At 51.0% G+C, this 18066-nt stretch overlaps 1 protein-coding gene across 1 annotated transcript in view; it reads right to left on the bottom strand.

The window, feature by feature from the left end:
- Positions 1–5588, bottom strand: part of LOC144726506 (uncharacterized) — a 53501-nt gene extending 47913 nt beyond the window's left edge. The window contains exons 1-2 of the mRNA XM_078605304.1: positions 5489–5588; positions 2958–3108 (exon numbers count right to left, since the gene is read on the bottom strand). Coding sequence (XP_078461430.1) covers positions 2958–3028 — 71 coding nt within the window. The 5' untranslated portion in view covers positions 3029–3108; positions 5489–5588. The remainder of the gene's footprint in view (positions 1–2957; positions 3109–5488) is intronic.
- Positions 5589–18066: the final 12478 nt, after the last annotated feature.

The raw sequence follows: 18066 nt of genomic DNA, 5'->3' as shown, positions 1-18066 counted from the left end.
GGCAGCAGAGTCTCAACCGCACACAGTTCAAGAGCAAATTAATTCCAGACTACAGGAGCAGCAGCCGAGAAGGAGCGACCTCATCCCATGGAACGAAGATTGATGGCTGTGGGCGGCTTTGCGAGTAGGAGGCGGCCTCTAATGCTGCTGGAACGGAGATGACGTCCAGAAGAATAGCGTGAGATGAGAGGGGAGAGGTAGGAGGGAGTTTGGGGGGGGAGTAGAGAGAGATGAGAGGTAGGAGAGTGTATGGAGTGGAGTGAGATGAGAGCTAGGAGAGTATGCGGATGGGAATAGAGTTAGATGAGAGGGGAGAAGTAGGACAGTGTGTGGAGGGGAGTACAGAGAGATGAGAGCGGAGTGGTAGGAGAGTGTGTGTGTGGAGGGGAGTGGAGTGAGATGAGAGGTAGGAGAGTATGCGGATGGGAGTAGAGTGAGATTAGAGGGGAGAGGTAGGAAAGCGTGTGGAGGGGAGTAGAGTGAGATGAGAGGGAAGAGCTAGGAGATTGCAAGGAGTGACCAGCCCGCAAGCCCCCTCTCCCCCCCCATTCTGTTTTGCATATAACATGTGTTTATAATTTAACATTGGCTGTGTCGTGCCCCCCCCCCGCTCCGCTGAGTTTCTCTATGATGCCCCCCTTTTTTTTAAAGGCATTTGCCTTGTGTCGGACCGGCTGCCCGTCACGGGCTTGAAGTTTTCTGCAACGTGGGCAGAACAGAATCCAAAGTGAGTGCGCAACAAGCTGTGTTGAGGAATTGGCAAGAAGAACTTTGGCAACTGACTAATAATACATAACATACGTAATACTGGGCCTTGGAGATGGCTATGCACGTGGCCTGTAGCCCAGCACTGTGGAGGCAACAGGGAGGGTCGGCTGATCACCGCACAGATGTTGGGGAACTCCCTTCCCATGTGCATCGAGGAGGTACCATTCCCCTGTCTTGCCAGGTGAAGGCCGTAGAGGGAGTGGACTAATCTCCATCTGTTCCCATCTGTACGGGGATAGAGTGTTTCTCCCCTCGGACGCGTGGGTTTTCTCCCAGTGTTCCGATTTCATCCCACACACTTGCGTTGCACTTCCAGGCTGAGAGAATAAGTACTCGTCTTAAAGTGGCTGAAAACATCTTAAAATAAAAAAGTAATGCTACACTCTCCTGATAAAGAGCACTCGGGAGTCAGTGTGACTTTTCAGGACAAATAAGTAAATTATTAACGTTAATATTTGGTGGTGAAACCCAAGAACAAACTTGGATCAAGCTTGGATTGGCGTGTTAGCGTGTTAGCGTGTGTGTGCGATCGTGTACATATAAGTGTGTAAGAGTTTGCGTGTGTAGTGTAGCGGTTAGCGCGCTGCACTATGAACCCAGCAACACGAGTTCGATTCCCGCACACAGCCAACACTAGTGACGATTATCTGAAACAGTCTTGGGCCTCCCCTAGATCTACTCAGCCTCAAATGAGTACCTAGTGTGGTGTGTAAACTTCGCCACTAGGGAGACAAAGGCCGCCGGGCGTGGCACTGGCCACCCACCGCCTCGTGCGTCGTGTCGGCCTTCATAGGTGCTCGCTAACAGCACTTGCCCCGACAGTCTGTTACAGGCTATACGGGGTAACCTTTGTCTTCATGTAAGAATCTGAGCGTACACGCTTTTGCGAGCGCTTATTCGCGAGTGTGTTACACTGCTGCGTGTACAAAGCTGATGCAATTTTTTTCACGTTAGGCAACGTCTCTCAGGGTAAGCAATACGACTTCTTCGCTTCCGTTTTGCAGCACAGTTTCAAATTACTCAGCCATCAAGCTAAATCGCGGCCCCAGGTCCTGAATCATTCATGAAGTAGAGGCCGGAAGCACCGACCCCTGCCCTCCCCTCTAGCCTGGGCGGTTTAGCCCAGGGAGTCGAGCCAGGAGGATTTAGGCAAGGAGAGGTACCTGTTCGGCCTATGAATCAAAAATTATTTTGGCATGTTCGGTAAGCAGTGGGTGTACCCACACTTGACCCCACCGCACGCGACCTGCCAATCAGCTCCGGTGAATCCCATTTATACTGCTCGGTGGATAGAGGTGGGGAAGGGGGGGGGGATCTAAGAGGCGTGGACCGTTGGTATCAACTGCCGCTCCGGGAGACGGAATCGATCCGGCAACCTCTGGATCGCAAGTCCAGTCCCGCTGACCATTACACCACGGGAGCATTCCAGATAAGAGAAGAAAATAACAAAACATTACAAAGGTGAAATGTTTAATGTCCCTACCTACGAAAGACCCGTTCGGTTTAATGATGAAGCGCCTCATTTCCATCACGAGCGGAAGAAATACAGCCACGGTGAACCGGTTTGCCATGAGGACTATGTGACCCCGTTCAAACAATCGGAACGCACTTGGCTTGTGAAAGAAATGTTTTGAAGACTTTTGGATAAAAGTTGCTCTGTATTGCCCATCTACATACTCTGTGTTGCAGCCCACGTTACTGAACAAAGCAACATTGACACCAATTGTGTTCTAAAACATCACGTTGCACTGCATCGCTTAATTTCCATCTTAAGCGCGTGTGCATGTTGTGACCATGTGTGGAAGCGCGTGTGTGACCGTGTCTGTGTGTCTATGTGTCTATGTGTGGGGAGCGGTAGTGTGGAGGCTAGCGTACTGCAATATACGAAGCCAGTGACCCGAGTTTGATTCCTTCTCACGGCCAACACCAGTGACAATTATCTGAACCGGTCATGGGCCTCCACTAGATCGACTCAGCCTCAAATGATTTCCCAGTGCATTGTGCAAAAACATCACCACTGGAAAGGCAAAGGCAGCCGGGTGTGGTGCTGGTCTCCCACCTCCTCCTTGTGTGGTGTACCGATCTTCATAGGTGCTCACTAACAATACTTGACCCGAAAGTTTGTTCGAGGATATACGGTGGGGTGGGGTGGGTCCATGTCTTTGCGCGAGCGAGTGTGCGGGGCGTACGTTTGGAGTGCCAGCTCGGTGTCGAAGGTGAGGGTGGCACCCGTGTTCACCAGGAACACAAACAGCTTCATGTTTGGTTCCTACAGCCGTGAGTCCCGCCAGTGAGTCCAAACACAGCCGCTCACGATCGCGTCACTTCCTCCGCCAGTACCTGGATCGCGTGGGACAGAGGATTCATAATGGCCAATGTTAGAAACACCAAGCTGGTACAATGGAGATCGAGCCTCGTTACTCAGTGTCCCTCTTTCAGGTGGCGCATTATGGCCGTGGCACAGCCACTCAGCAAGCACAGCAGAGAAACTGGGTTCAAATCCTGGGGTTGGGCGTCTCTCTCCGGGTTGTCCATAATGGGTCCTTATCATCTACGATTCACACATAGACAATCACATGCACAGGGTTACAGCGGACACGTGTTTCTGTACAGCTAAGCCCCCAAGTCCCTCGGCTCCAAAGCCTAACATTCTGTGCCCCAAACTCCTGGGTTCCCAGATCACAAACAAATACAGGGTACCTTGTTCTGAAAGTTTGATTCCAGGATCCAGGTCCCAGATCTCAACTCCCCCTGCCCTACCCAAGCACCAGGTCCCAGAACCCTAATTCAGGAGTACGAGGTCTTGATGACGCGGGACGTAGTTACTGTACCAGCAAAACGTCACAGTACTCATTTTGTAAATGTTATGGATTTACTCTCTCAACACACCAGTGGGCTGAAGTAGTAACTAATTGCAAAGGTTTTGTTTAGGTAACAAACCTCACGAATTGGCTGTGTCGGGTGGTGGTGGGTTAACACCACATTTATACTTACATGATCAAACCCAAAAAAAAACTTCATGATGAATAATGTCAAAGAGAGTACAAGGTCACGTAGCTAAAAATAAAATAAAAACAAATCACGACGTTTCTATTGAAACACAAGCGGTCGACTCTAAAGGCTTTTGCTGAAACGTCGTGATTTTTTTATTACATTTTATTTCTAACAACGTGACTTTACCAAAAGAACCAAAGAGTATCGATTCCTGCAATGACGAAAGCTTCAATTCAAGATAGAGTACAAGGTCTATCTCTAATCTCCATGCTCTTGTCATATTGGTCTCTTATGAACAGTTATCAGGCACTGATCACAAGGACCCTCGCTATTCCCAGCTCAGAGGTTCCATTCCAGCTCCCGAGACGAGAGTTCCTCTTCGGAGATCCCAGCACCTTAATGGGTACGAGCATTACAGGTCTCAAGAGCCTAGTCCAGGCAGTGGCAGATTAAGCTAGTGCGGGGCCTGTAGCATATGTAATAAAGGGGCCCTAAATAAATAAAAACATCAATATTAAAACACACATGTTTTACTTGCATAGTAAAGTAAATGTATTTTTCTCATTTTCTATACAGACAGATAATACGACAAATCGCTAACCTTAAACACCCAGTCGTTCATAAAAGTTGAAGGCGGTATAGTACCATAGTAATAGAGCAAGTGCAGAACACTGAACCGGAATTGATAGCTTGAAAGAATTTAGCGCGGGGCCCTTGAAAGTGCGGAGCTACTTGTTCTACTAGGATAATCCGCCACTGAGTCCAGGGTATATGTTCCGGAGTAAAAAAAAAACAATACTGGTGCCGGTTTTCCAAGATCTCGGTTCCAGATCCAAGCTTAGGTTCCCCAGTTTCTCGGTTTTTCCAGGTCTCAAGTTTTCCAGGGCCCTGCTCCTGGTTTTCCAAGTCTCGGTTACCCAAGTTCCATATTACTCACTGGTCCCAGATCCCCGATCCACAATTTCCAGTTTCCCAAGTCGCTGACCCCAAATCCAGAATTCCACAGGATCCACCCCCCTGATTCCTAGTCCTAGATTCCAGAACCCAAATAGTCCCCCGTCTTCAAAGCCTAGTTTCCCCACGTTCACAGTACCCGATCCCTGGTTCCATCCCACCCCCAATACTCTCTGATCACTGGGTCCCCTGACCCAAAGACCTGGTACCCCCCCCCCCCCCCAGGTCTTGATTTGCCTGGTGCCCCGTTGTTTCCCAGGTACCAGATTGAAAGACAACAACAACTCCCGGCCTCAAAGGCCCCGGTGACATCAGCATCAGCTGTGACTCCGCGTGTTACGCAATCCTCTCCCAACAACAACAAACCCAACCACCACCAGGGCATCAACAACAATACCAGCACCGCCACAAATACTACAACACCACCACCACCAAAGACCGTTACGAATTAATCGCCACTGTCATTTCAACAACAAACACCCACCGAGACAAGTGACAACAAAGAGTGGGGTCGGGTAGAGGGGGGTGGGGGGGGTTCAAGCAGCAGGCCTCGGCGAGTGTTGACGCCCCTACCGGGCACCTCGCGCCTCCGCCGGTAGGGCATCTATCCGAGCCCCCTTGATTCGCGCTTCGGGCCTCGCCGATTACAAACAAAAAATGACAGAGAGCGCCGCGTTCTGGCCGTAAGGCAGGCGGGGGGCCGAGCCCCTTCCCCCCCCCCTACCCACCACATACACACAGCCCCATCGACGTTTCGCCTGTAGCCCCTTACCCGTGGCGCCGACCAGGCGGTTCGCTTGCGGAGCGACGAGGCCATGAGCGCGACTCTCAATCGGCGGCGCGTGAATCGTCGAGCGGGCCCGGGGGGCGGGGCAGGCCAAGCGGTGGGGGGTGGGGGGTGGTGTGGGGGGGTGGTGTGGGGGGGTGGTGGGGGGGGTTGGGGGGGTGGGGGGTGGTGTGGGGGGGTGGTGTGGGGGGGTGGTGGGGGGGGTTGGGGGTGTGGGGGGGTTGGGGGGGGTGGGGGGGGTTGGGGGGGTCCACCACCTCCCGGCGTGAGTTGTGGCCATCAGGGGGCAGTGTTGTGCCTCTTTCTATATCTTCAGTTTCGATGTAAAGCTTTCGTGACTGCAGGGATTCATCTTCTTGGTCCTTTCGGTAAAGTCACGTAGAAGGGAAATAATAAAATAATAAAAATAAAACATAATAAAATAATTCTCTGTCTGAAATTCATTCAGACTCTGCCTTCTCGACAGACCTCTTCTCCCACCTGAAGACGGCTGCTTGCGTTGTGGCCGAAACGTCGTGAGAATTATTTTATGTTTTATTTTTATTATTTTATTATTTTCCTTCTACGTGACTTTACCGAAAGAACCAGGAAGATATATCTTCAGTGTTGCGATGTTGATTATGATGCCAAGGGTGGCACAGTCGGGTTTTTTTTACAATCGGGTTTAATTTTTATTTTTTATATTAAACCCGAACATCTGAGATTGGGAGAAATCCGGTGTAATTGGTTATAATTGCAGAACCGCACTTCTCAACGATGGGCTTCATCCATTCCAAGCTTAGGAACTCACTGGCGCCCACGATTGTGGAGAAGCTCGTGTTCATCAAGACCAACCTGCCCGCCGCATTCTACGACTACCCCGTGCCCGACGGCCTCCCCCCGAGTATACGATAGCAGCACCAACGAGGAAGCAGCCTAAGCCTTGGATCAGAGTTTCGTATTCATTAAACCAAGTTGTAATACCCCAAAATCGGGTTTAATTGCATTAAAGAAAAAACCCGATGCCTGTCGCTGGAAAACTCGTTTTTTTTCCACCCATGGATTATGCACGCTGTAACCACCACCAGACAACCACCTCCACTCCACCACCTGTCCACCACCAGTCCACCTCACCTCCACCGTGTTCGTGTGGTTGGTCTCCACAGCCACCAACTTTGTGCCTCACTCCAACCTCACCACCGTCTGCAGAGGGTGACATCGATTATTCACTATGTAACACGAATTTTGTCCCTGGTTAGTAAGTGTTCTTTTCTAATTGCTTATGCCTCAAAAATGTAGAAAATTTCTATTATTCCCCCACAAACTTTGCTTTTGTGGCCGGGACTTTACGTGAAGGGATGACGCAAATTCGCCCGTTTTCTCATTGGAAATAGGTACATTTCAAAATATCACTGTCCTGGTCACAAAAGCAAAACTTGTGGGGAATAATAGCCGTTTTATGTTCCTTTGAGGCATAAGCAATTAGGAAATAACACTGACTACCCAGGAACAACAACTAAATAAAGTTGTTACACAGTGTTAGTAATGGAGTGGGTTATTAACTTTGCTTTTGAGTCCTGGTCACAAATGCAAAGTTTGTGGGGAATAATAGCCATCTTCTGTACTTTTGAGGCATAAGCAATTAGAAAATAACACTTACTACCCAGAAACCCCCCCAAAAAAGTTGTTACACAATGTTACCTGTCAACATCATCGTCAACACTAGGCGGGAGGAGGAGGGGCGTGAGGGAGACAAAGGCGGCCGGGCGTGGTGCTGGCCACCCACCCGCTGCTACTGCTCGCTAACAGCTACTTGCATTTAACAGTTTGTTAAATGCAATACAGGGAGGTTGGTGAGGGAGTCTTTGTCTTGACACATCTGTCAATCCCTTGTCAGTGCCCTACCTTATTACAGACCAATTCAGACCTCAGTGGTCAACCCGTGCTCCTTATACATCTCAACGTTCATCCTACAAAGTCCCATCACAATGGAGAAACACAAACAAATAAACACATTTTTTGCCCGTATTGAAACGGCTGTATGCCGTATGGACATGAAAACTCAATTTGCCTGTACAGGAATGACGAGGTGAACCGCATGGGTTAACAGCGATGTCTTTATAGTGTCCTGCCACTACCCAAAAGCCACCAGGGCTTGCTAGGTCTCTAGGTGGACCAACACTCAGTGGAGGAGGCAGGGCAGGGGAGTGGGTCCAATGTTATTGTTGGAAGGAACGCGAATATTCACGTGGTTCATCAGAAAACATTATTTTTTATCTTCATTTGAAGCTTTCGTGACCGCAGGAATCCATACTCTTTGGTTCTTTCGGTAAAGTCACGTAGTTTGAAAATAAACCACGTTTCCCACCTGATGACGGACGCTGGTGTTGCGTCCGAAACGTCGTGATTTATTTTATTTATACCTGCGTGACTTTACCGAAAGAACCAAGGAGTATTATTTTAAATGTTAATTCTCGTCAGGTCCACAACAGGGTGTTAAACGAGTGCGGCCTCCAACACTTTATCATCTTCGCCGTTCACTCTGTGCGCTCGTGGCCACCTACGGACCAAATAAGTAGACCCATTAAGGACCCATAATAGAGACCCGTCGAGAAACATTAAAGACAAGTCACTGCTCCTCACATAAACACCCCCCCCCCCCCCACCGTATAGCCTCAACAGACTGTTGGGGCAAGTGCTGTTAGCGAGCAGCACCTATTGAAGACCGGCTCGGTAACACGAGGGGGTGGGTGGCCAGCACCACGCCCGACCGCATTTGTCTCCCCAGTGGCGATGCTTTCACACACCGCACCGGGTACTCGTTTGAGGCTGAGTAGACCTAGGTGAGGCCCAGGACCGGTTCAGATTATCGTCACTGGTGCTGGTGGCCGTAGCGCAGCGCGCTAACCACTTTACTGCAACCGCTCACAGTCACAATCACAACATTAATCCCAAACACCTTGGAACATATTGCAATAGGCAAGAATATAAATGATGATGTTATACTGTAGTGAGGTATTGACGATGATGATGTTGCTGATCAGAAACCACGGAACAATAGCTGGAGAGTGGTACAAGTAAGCATGAGGTGGTGCATTGTTGGAATTAAACTGGTGGACGACGAGGAAGAGCCCGTACCCTGGCTCGCCAGAAGAGGGCGATACAGCAAAGTGTAGACTGATATCATCATCTGTTCTTTCTGTACGGGAAAGGGTGTTTCCCCCTCGCACACGTGCGTTTTCTCCAGGTGCTCGGGGTTTCTTGCACGTGCTTAAACGCCCGTTGCAGTACCTGAAAACATCTTAATAAAGAGAGGACCGCGGAGCTTGGGCAATCGTTGGTAGTGCTGGCTGACCGCCTGGCCGCTGCTGCTACTACTTTCCAACTTGATTGTGGTTACTCAGCGACAGCGAGCGATTCAATTTGCATGAACGACGACGCGATATATATTTTTTAAAAACTCTATCATTTTTTATTACTACTACTACTCCGACAATATAAAAGAAGAACACGTGGATTGGAAGAATAAGTGGAGCGGGACGCCATCGCGAGAAAGGCCGACGATGACCGCTTGGTCGAGACGAACGACGGAGCGACAAAGGAAGGTGGAGGATGCCGCGACAGAGAGAGCATCAATCTTAATTTGGAGCTTTCGTGACTGCAGGAAGTACTCTTTGGTTCTTTCGGTAAAGTCACGTATAAAGATAAAATAATAAATTAAATAATAGCATACGACGTTTCGATTGCAACACAAGCAATCATCATCAGGTATAAATGAAATAGCAACAAAAATCTAACCAGAAAACTATAGACAGACATATAAGCAGACAGATATCACAAAGATACATAGAGAGAGAACACACATAGGCACACAAGAGAGAGAACGTGTCTGTGACGAGGCCTTAAATTTTCTGGTTAGATTTTTGTTGCTATTTCATTTATACCTGATGATGATTGCTTGTGTTGCAATCGAAACGTCGTATGCTATTATTTAATTTATTATTTTATCTTTATACGTGACTTTACCGAAAGAACCAAAGAGAGAGAGGGCATCATCCCGCGTGCAACTGGAGGCAAGATGAACCCGGCTCCTGTGCTGGCTGGCACCGTGAGGGGATCGCGATGGCTTTGGGAGGTCTTCAAAGTCCACGATGACGACGACGATAATTAGACTTTCTATTTCACCTGGAAGAATCCGATGAGCTTATGAAGCTCTTATTTTCACAGATGTTCCAGTCGGGGCGGGTCAGCGAGTTGCGTCAACAACAAACGATTAGAGAAAAACGATATAAGTGCAAAGAGGTAAGCAAGTTACGTAGGTAAAAAATAAAATTAAAAGTTAATAAAAGTAATAATGGAAAAAAATAATAAATCACGACGTTTCGGAGGCAACACAAGTCTCCGTCATCAGGTGGGACCGTCACTGCTAAAATTACTGCATCAAGTCAATTTAGCAGTGACGGTCCCACCTGATGACGGAGACTTGTGTTGCCTCCGAAACGTCGTGATTTATTATTTGATTTCCATTATTACTTTTATTAACTTTTAATTTTATTTTTTACCTATGTGACGTTACCGAAAAAACCTAAGAGTATGAATCCTTGCAGTCACGAAAGCTTCAAATCTAGAGGTAACCAAGTTGCTAAGAATAAATGTATTTACAAAGATTCGGAGTACAGTCATAACTCGGGAAACGACCGTTTGGAATACGTCGAATTTGGTATATGTCTTGGGATACGACATATTGCTTGGGATACGACGCGCTTGCTAGAACTTGTATGGGTCGGGATGAGTCACCGCGTACCCGCGTAGACCCCGTTCAAGACTCCTCCCCTTCCTCACCACCATCCTCGTAGGCTATCAACTCCTCTCAGCAAGGTATAGTGACGTTACATTTTACTGGTAGGAACGAAGTGGACCAGACCACCAATAGATTAATGTGTCCGTCCGTCCGTCCGTCCGACTGTCCGTCTGTCCGACAAGATGGCCGCCCGCTCCCCCTGCGATCCGTGAACTAAATGAACTAAACAAGATGGCCGTCGCATCCGGCGCAGCCAATGACATCGCCTGTTGCAATCCTTGCTCTGTGGGCGCGCGAGTCAGTGGGGAGGGGGGTGTGGACGTCATCGCTCTGTGGGCGCGCGGGTCAGTGGGGAGGGGGGTGTGGACGTCATCGCTCACCCCCCATGCACAAATCATTTTCTTTTTAACTCCTCTATACCCGGTCGATATCCCTGTACCGGTATCAGTATTATTCCTACCAGCCCACCCCGCAGGGTCCTGTTATTTTTATTTAAATTTATTTTTTATTCATTATGCATTTATTTTAATTTATGTATGCATTTTAGTAATAAGTAGTGTCTAAATTATTTTATACAACCCCATTAATGTATAATATGCCATGTAAAATATAATTTCTTATACTTTGGAACGGATGATTTCGTTTCCCTTTATTTCTTATGGGAAAAATTCGTTTCGTATACGTCATTTTCCTACCTTCTGAAACGAATTAACGACGTATACCGCGGTACCACTGTATAAATTGCACAAGTACATACATTTACTGCCGATTTGTCAACACCAAACGCAAGCTTGGGCAAGGCAGAAAAACAACAACAGTCCCAGATCACACCAAGACAACAAAACACAGTAGTCCCTCAATTACCTTGCCGCATTAAAGTTGAACTATTCATACAGGAACAAAGTTACAAACCCCATTGGCAAATGTGGATGTATCTGGCACTATTCATGAATCAAGCCCCACGGTAACCCCCCCCCACCCCGTGAGCGACCAACCGTCACTCACAGGGGAAGGGGGGGGGAGCAAAGGACCCCCCCCCCCCCGTGAGCGACCAACCGTCACTCACAGGGGAAGGGGGCAAAAGGACCCCCGTGAGCGACCAACCGTCACTCACGGGGGAGCAAAATACCCCCCCCCCCCCCCGTGAGCGACCAACCGTCACTCACGGGGGAGGGGGAGCAAAGGACCCCCCCCCCCCCGTGAGCGACCAACCGTCACTCACAGGGGAAGGGGGCAAAAGGACCCCCGTGAGCGACCAACCGTCACTCACGGGGGAGCAAAATACCCCCCCCCCCCCCCGTGAGCGACCAACCGTCACTCACGGGGGAGGGGGAGCAAAGGACCCCCCCCCCCCCCGTGAGCGACCAACCGTCATTCACAGGGGAGGGTAAAGGACCCCCTCCGTGAGCTACCAACCTTAATTCACCAATTCAAAGTCATGAACTTTATTAATCGTGGATAAATCCGATGAGCTATGAAGCTCTTTTAAACGGGTTCAGAAAATTACACCAATAACAAGTGAAAAGTATGAAAAAAGTAAGCTAATCCCGAAAACGAAATGAGCTCCACTCTTTTTTTATTAAACCAGGTGAAGCCCACTGAGCTATTTAGTTCTTCAAAAGCGATAGACAGGCCCATGTCTTCTAGATTTGAAGCTTTCGTGACTGCAATAATTCATATTCTTAACACGCGAGAACATCAGCGTGTCTGTGCCTGCACCCCAAGGTGAGTGTGCGATCAGGTGACGTCGTGACCTCTCATTCAGGTGGCAGCCACCAACGCAAGGGCCGCTTTGGAGCCACTGCTGTTGCCCTTCACGAGTAACACGGGGAGCTCAAAACTCCCAGCAGCCAACGTGACAGGCACATCACATTTTTCGCGAACTTGAGCCTTACACTTAAATGTGGAGCAAAATCTTCGTGGTTAAGAGTAGCAGCACGGGTGATGGCTGTGGCCACTGAATATCCACGCCAGCCCCATCGGCAGTGCAGCGCCCTGCGATGACACCGGCTTCCGCCAACACCGTGCCCTTTATGCAGACGAGGACGACGGCATTCCGGCGGCACGGCTCTCACTGTTTGCGCCGGAGCGGCTGAACCTCAGGTGGGAGAGTGACGTCTGCAAGGGTGCCGGCCTGCGCAACCTGGGGCGCACACGCTTCCTCAACGCCACGCTGCAGTGCCTCGCCTACACGCCGCCGCTCGCTAACTACCTGTTGCTGCAAGAGCACTGCAGCACCTATAAGTACCCTCCCCCTGGCACTCTCGTTTACCCATGGGCTCGGTTATTGTGTCAGTTATTTTGCCGCGATACATTTCCCACGTGATAAGCCACTTAGTTGCGCTATCATTTGTGGTCCAGGTCACTTTTGAAGAAGCTCATAGCTCAGTGGGCTTTATCTGGTAAGATTTAAAAAAAAAAGTTTTTATTTGTAGATTTTATAAAAAGTGATTTGTTTACCTTACCAATACTTTGTACCCCTATCGTTTATTGTATTGTTTGGTGTTGTAATGTTCTGACCCCGTGGCCCTACTGGACATTTTTGAAACAAAACCTCTTAGCTCATCGGATTCCTCCAGTATAAATATTCAGATTTTGATCAACACGAGCACATGTGGCGATAACGTTTAATAGGTCGGACAGATGTTGCTTTGGTTTGTTAAGCATCTTATGATGCAATCGGTACGTAGACGCAACATTAACTACGATTGTTGCTGGTGCCAGGATTCGAGCCTTTGTTGTTACTCCCCAGCCGGGCTGAGTGCGAGTGGCGTGCGCTGACGGATTATGCCACCTGTGCCCTCGTTCGCAGGCCAACAGAGCGAATTTTGCCTGATGTGCGTCATGGAGCGTCACGTCGTCAGCACGTTCAACAACTCGCAGCGAGTGCTGACACCCAGCGTCATCACTAAGAAGATCACGCCTGAGTCCCACAACTACGTTCACACTTGCACTCGGAGGAGACGTTATCCCCGCGATCTTTCTCCATCCGTGTTCCAAGTCCTTTGCACCACTCCTTTTGACATATCTGTTGGAGAGCTCTTGAAGGCTGTCATCAGATCCTGTACCTGTCACTTTGTCCCCATGTCCATTTGTCTGCAGGCATCGCCAAACACCTGCGCATTGGGAGACAGGAAGATGCCCACGAGTTTCTGCGATACGTGGTCGATGCCATGCAAGCCTCATGCCTCTATGGCCACAGCGAGTGAGTACTGCGCTCCAGTCAACATGCGGCAGTCGTTCTGCAGTTCGGTTCCTCACGGCTTCCTCTCGGTTTTCTGCACGATTGTCCTTCAACATCTGTGAAAAGCTACTCGCACTTTTGTGTGAAAACCTGGGAGATGCAGAGAACCAGCCCTGCTGGCACCACGGTTCTTTCACCTTGTCCCTGACGTGGGCCATCTTTTGTTTGCGCATTTCACGTTGCCGATAAATATCGGTGAATCGATGTCTCGATGTTCGGTGGCCCCGTGACGACATTCCTCGTGTTGACGAGCGGCACGTGGCACGCCGAGCACAACAAAACTGCCGGGCAACAGCACCGCGTGATGGCTGCCAGCTTGCCCCCAGCTCTGTGGCTGTGCCGTGAAGGTGGCTGCCCTGTGCAGACGCGACCACGTTTGGTTGCTACAGAGCACGCGTTGCAGTGCTGAAGGGAAAGAGTGAATCGACAGCTCGGGCAATGGTGTAACTCTCACACACGCGTGTGCATCCGGTAAAGGTGCTACTACTGCTGCTGCTGTAACCACCGTGTGGTGTCGTTCTCTGTGACGTGCCAGGCTGGACAGATACACGGGGGCTACCACCCTCATTTACCAGATCTTCGGGGGTTACCTTCGATCACGTGGTGAGTTGTGCGCACTCCTCTAGAAACTTGTTCACCGTGAGCAGCAAGCGCACCATCACAGTGTAGACGCGCTCGCGTCGCAGCGTTTGCACACTCGCACACACGTGCTACACAGAATAACCTTTTACCAGTTGGTGAAAACTACCAATTACCTATGTCAGTGGGGAGCGTGCATTTAGTTTTACTAAGTTACATGTGACGTCCCTTCCTAATGCGTGTGTGCTTGTGTTTTGCAGTGGAGTGCATGCAGTGCTGCAACCACTCCGACACCTTTGACACGTGCCTGGACATTGCACTCCATATTAATGTAAGCAATGACGAAGCCATCGCTTAACAGTTATACATCTACGTACGGTGCGAAAAAGTTAAATGTACATACATCACAAACATGAACAACCGCCATTCGCCACTAAGTGGCGGTGACGTCACCACGGTGCTCGTGCCAGCCTGAGTGGACATTAAGGCCACGTGAAGTGTCGAACGCCCGCTGGCAGGTCACGGGACAGACCCAGGTGCCATGGGTTGACTGACTGAGATGACTGGCTAATGCACCACCTGTGCCCCCTTCTGTGCCAACATACATCACACACATACATGAATCAGCCACTTAACATCCAAACACACTGCCGGTAGTGTGCGTGATCTCTCCTTTTGCGGTCGTACGATTTCATACAAGATGCGGGTTTTCGGAGTTGCCGTCACAATATAATTCTGCAGATGTTCATGGAATGCTTCTTAGAGTCCTCATTTGCCTTTCACTCTGTCGGCCAACAGAACTCATCAGATCTTGTGGAGGCGTTTGAGGAGTTTTTTTAACAAGGAGACGCTGGACGAATACACCTGCAGAATGTGAGTGGGCATCGTATTTCGACACCCTGGAATCATTTGTAGCTTCAAAAGTCTGCTGATTAGATCATAACACCTTCCTGATTACTAATCCAGTATATAATTACAATAACACCCCCTCCCCGCCTCAAATCGTTGCACCTGATGAGTTGATGAGTTAATGATGACGTCACCCTGCTGCTGCTCTATTTAAGACCGGGAGCCAGAGCAGAGCCTCACCATTCTGGCGAATTGCCCGATGAGGAGGGGGGTTGGTGGTGCGGTGCCTCTGTATCTCTGCTGGTGTCGTGCCAAGTCTCGGCTTCCTGGCTGCCTGGCCAGTGGCAGCCTCGCAGGCCCTCGGGGCCATGGCGACCAAGCGCTCTGGGGTGGTGAGCCAAGGTGAGCGGGTCGGGTTGGCTGCTGCAGAAGCGGAGGATGGTGAGGTGGGACTGCCTGGAGGAGGGAGACCCGCAGAGGAGAGGGACGAGGTGCGCGCGTCTACCTCGAGGCGAGCGGAGGAGGACGCCTGGTTGCAGCGGGCGAGGAAGGGAGAGAAGCCGACGAGGAGTGGAATGGTGTCGGCCAGCCCAGGAGAGGAGGCGAAGGAAGCACCGAGCTCGGCGGGCCTGCAGGCGCAAGGTGCCCAAAGCGACGCTGTCCAGGCAAGTCCTGGACCTGTGGGGGCAGGGCGGCCCCAGGAGCGCGCAGGGCGGTGGCGCGGAGGATCGGGGGGGAACTTCACCCCGATACACGCCAAGTGGCACAATTGTGTACGGATGTCCTTTAAGGAGGACGTGCCAGAGGAAGTCACTATCGACAGACCGAGGTTCGTGCGGTCTGTGATGATAGAAACTCTACGAGTGGATCCTGCGGATCTGTTTTGTTTGATAGCCCTGCTGGGTGGCCGGGCTTTTGATGTGAGCTTCAAGACAAGTAACTTGCTGCAACGCTTTATGACTTTGTTCGAGGAGAAGGCGGGGGAGAGGCCCCTGTCACTGCTTAAGCTCCAACTGCTCTCCGAGCTAGACACAAAAATTGTCACCGTGTTTTTGTATAATGAGACTCTGCCAGACCACGACGTCGAGGTGTGGCTGAGGCAGCACTGCCTGGTGCTTTCGGACAGTAAACGGGTCCAAGACTCTTTAGGGATCTGGACGGGCGCCAGAAAATGGCGAGTGAGGTTGAGAACGGCAGAAGGGGCTCTGCAACACATCCCGAGCGCCCTGAACATTGGTGGCAATAGGGGCTACGTGGTGTACGCGGGGCAGCCGAAGCTCTGCAGGCGATGTGGGGGGAGCGGCCATCTGGCTGCAGCGTGCGAGGCACGGATATGTTTCCGATGCAAGGCACGGGACCACGTTGTGACAGAATGCTGCGCCCCGGCATTGTGCAACCTATGCGGGAATAAAGACCACCTGTACAGGAACTGCCCGCTGTCGTACGCAAACAAGGTCCGCGCACATAGGAGCAGGGTGGCGGATGGAGAAGGGGGGGGTGGCCGAGGACGGGCTGAAGCCAACGCAGCCCGGCGGGAAGATGGAGGACGGGGGTGGAGAGGTGGGCAGGCAGGGTACGCCACTGCAGGACGAGAGGGAGGAGGGGGAGATGACGTCGGAGGAAGACGCGGATCCCACGGGCCGGCAGGTGGAGCACCCCGGGGACGAGGACGAGGAGCCTGTGGGAAAACCCCCCGACCCAACGGTGGTTGACTGGGCGGAGGCGGTGGAGGCGGGGGAGGACGGAGAGGAGCAGCAGAGGGAGAGCACCAGGAGGGAGAAATTCAAGAAGGTGGTGAAAAGGAAGCGGAAAGCGCCGCGTGGCCCAGCGAGGACGACCCGCAAACGGGACCTGGAGGCAACAGACTCCTCGATGGACGCGAGGTCGTCGGAAGATGGTGCCGTGGCGGCTAAGACCAACCAGGGAAGAGGGCTGCCCAAGGAACCTAGGAGAGGGGAACAGTTGCAGGGATTGGCTGACACAAACCTGTACGAACTATTGGACGACGAGTCTGGGTAGGAAGAGGCAATTCTGGGTATGGACCTCACGGTAGCATCAGTAAACGTGAGGGGGATGTGGGGCAGGGCGAGGAGGGGGGCCATTCTACATTATCTACGGTCCCTGAAAAAGGACGTTTACTTTTTACAGGAGTGCCACTTGCCATACTCCCTTGGTCGAGAGGATCTGGCTAGGGACTGGGAGGGACACTGCTTCTGGTCCGGAAGCAATGTTAATAGGTGCTCAGGAGTGGTTATCCTCCTAGGTAGAAAGAACATAGAGGCGCAGGAGGCCCGAGAAGTGGTCCCGGGACGACTCCACTATGTCGATGTTGCATATGGTGGGGCGGCGGTCCGGCTGATCAATGTGTACGCCCCCAAAGGCTCTCCGGAACGTGTGGAGTTGCTAGAGAACGTGGCAGCCTTGCTGCTAACACGAAGGCACATCGTCATGGGGGGTGATTTTAATTGCCCGCTAACCCTGGCGGACACGCGGCCAGTCGCCGGATGTCGAAAGTTGGACCCCTCCTCTAGGAGGCTGGGGGCTTTGGTTGGAGATTTTGATTTGATTGACGCTTACCGGTCGTTACACCCAAAGCGACCAGGGTTCACGTGGTCGAGTTGTTTGGGAACCTCACACTCGAGGATTGATTTCCTCTTTGTCTCTGCCAAGGTTAAGGTGGAGAAGGTGGAAAACGAACCTTTCTCTTTTTCCGACCATAAGATGATAGCTGGGGGGCTCAGAATCCCAGATGGGCTGAGGTTGGGAAGGGGAATCTGGCGCATGAACTCGGGACTGCTGGAGGACAAAAAGGTGGTGGAGGAATTTGTCAGGCAGTACGAGGAATGGAGGAGCCTGCGGTGCTGCTTTGGCACGATAGCTGAATGGTGGGGAATGGTGAAGGGGCGAATTAAGTCCTTTTTCCAGTCCCAGAGTAGAAGGAGGAGCGTAGGGGTTGCGTTGCGGGGATTGAATGAGAGATTGGAGGGAGCGTATAAACTGATGGAACTGGGATTCCCCGTCATGGGAGAAATAAAGCAACTAAAAGATAGGATCTCTGCGGTGTTGGAGAAGCAGGCCGCGCAACTTGCATTCAGGGCTCGGGTGAAGGCG

Source organism: Lampetra planeri, chromosome 23, assembly GCF_965212315.1.
Source record: "Lampetra planeri chromosome 23, kcLamPlan1.2.h2, whole genome shotgun sequence".
Classification (NCBI taxonomy): domain Eukaryota; kingdom Metazoa; phylum Chordata; class Hyperoartia; order Petromyzontiformes; family Petromyzontidae; genus Lampetra; species Lampetra planeri.
The sequence above is the reverse complement of the archived record's forward strand: the minus strand, read 5'-3'. Positions and strand labels throughout refer to the sequence as shown.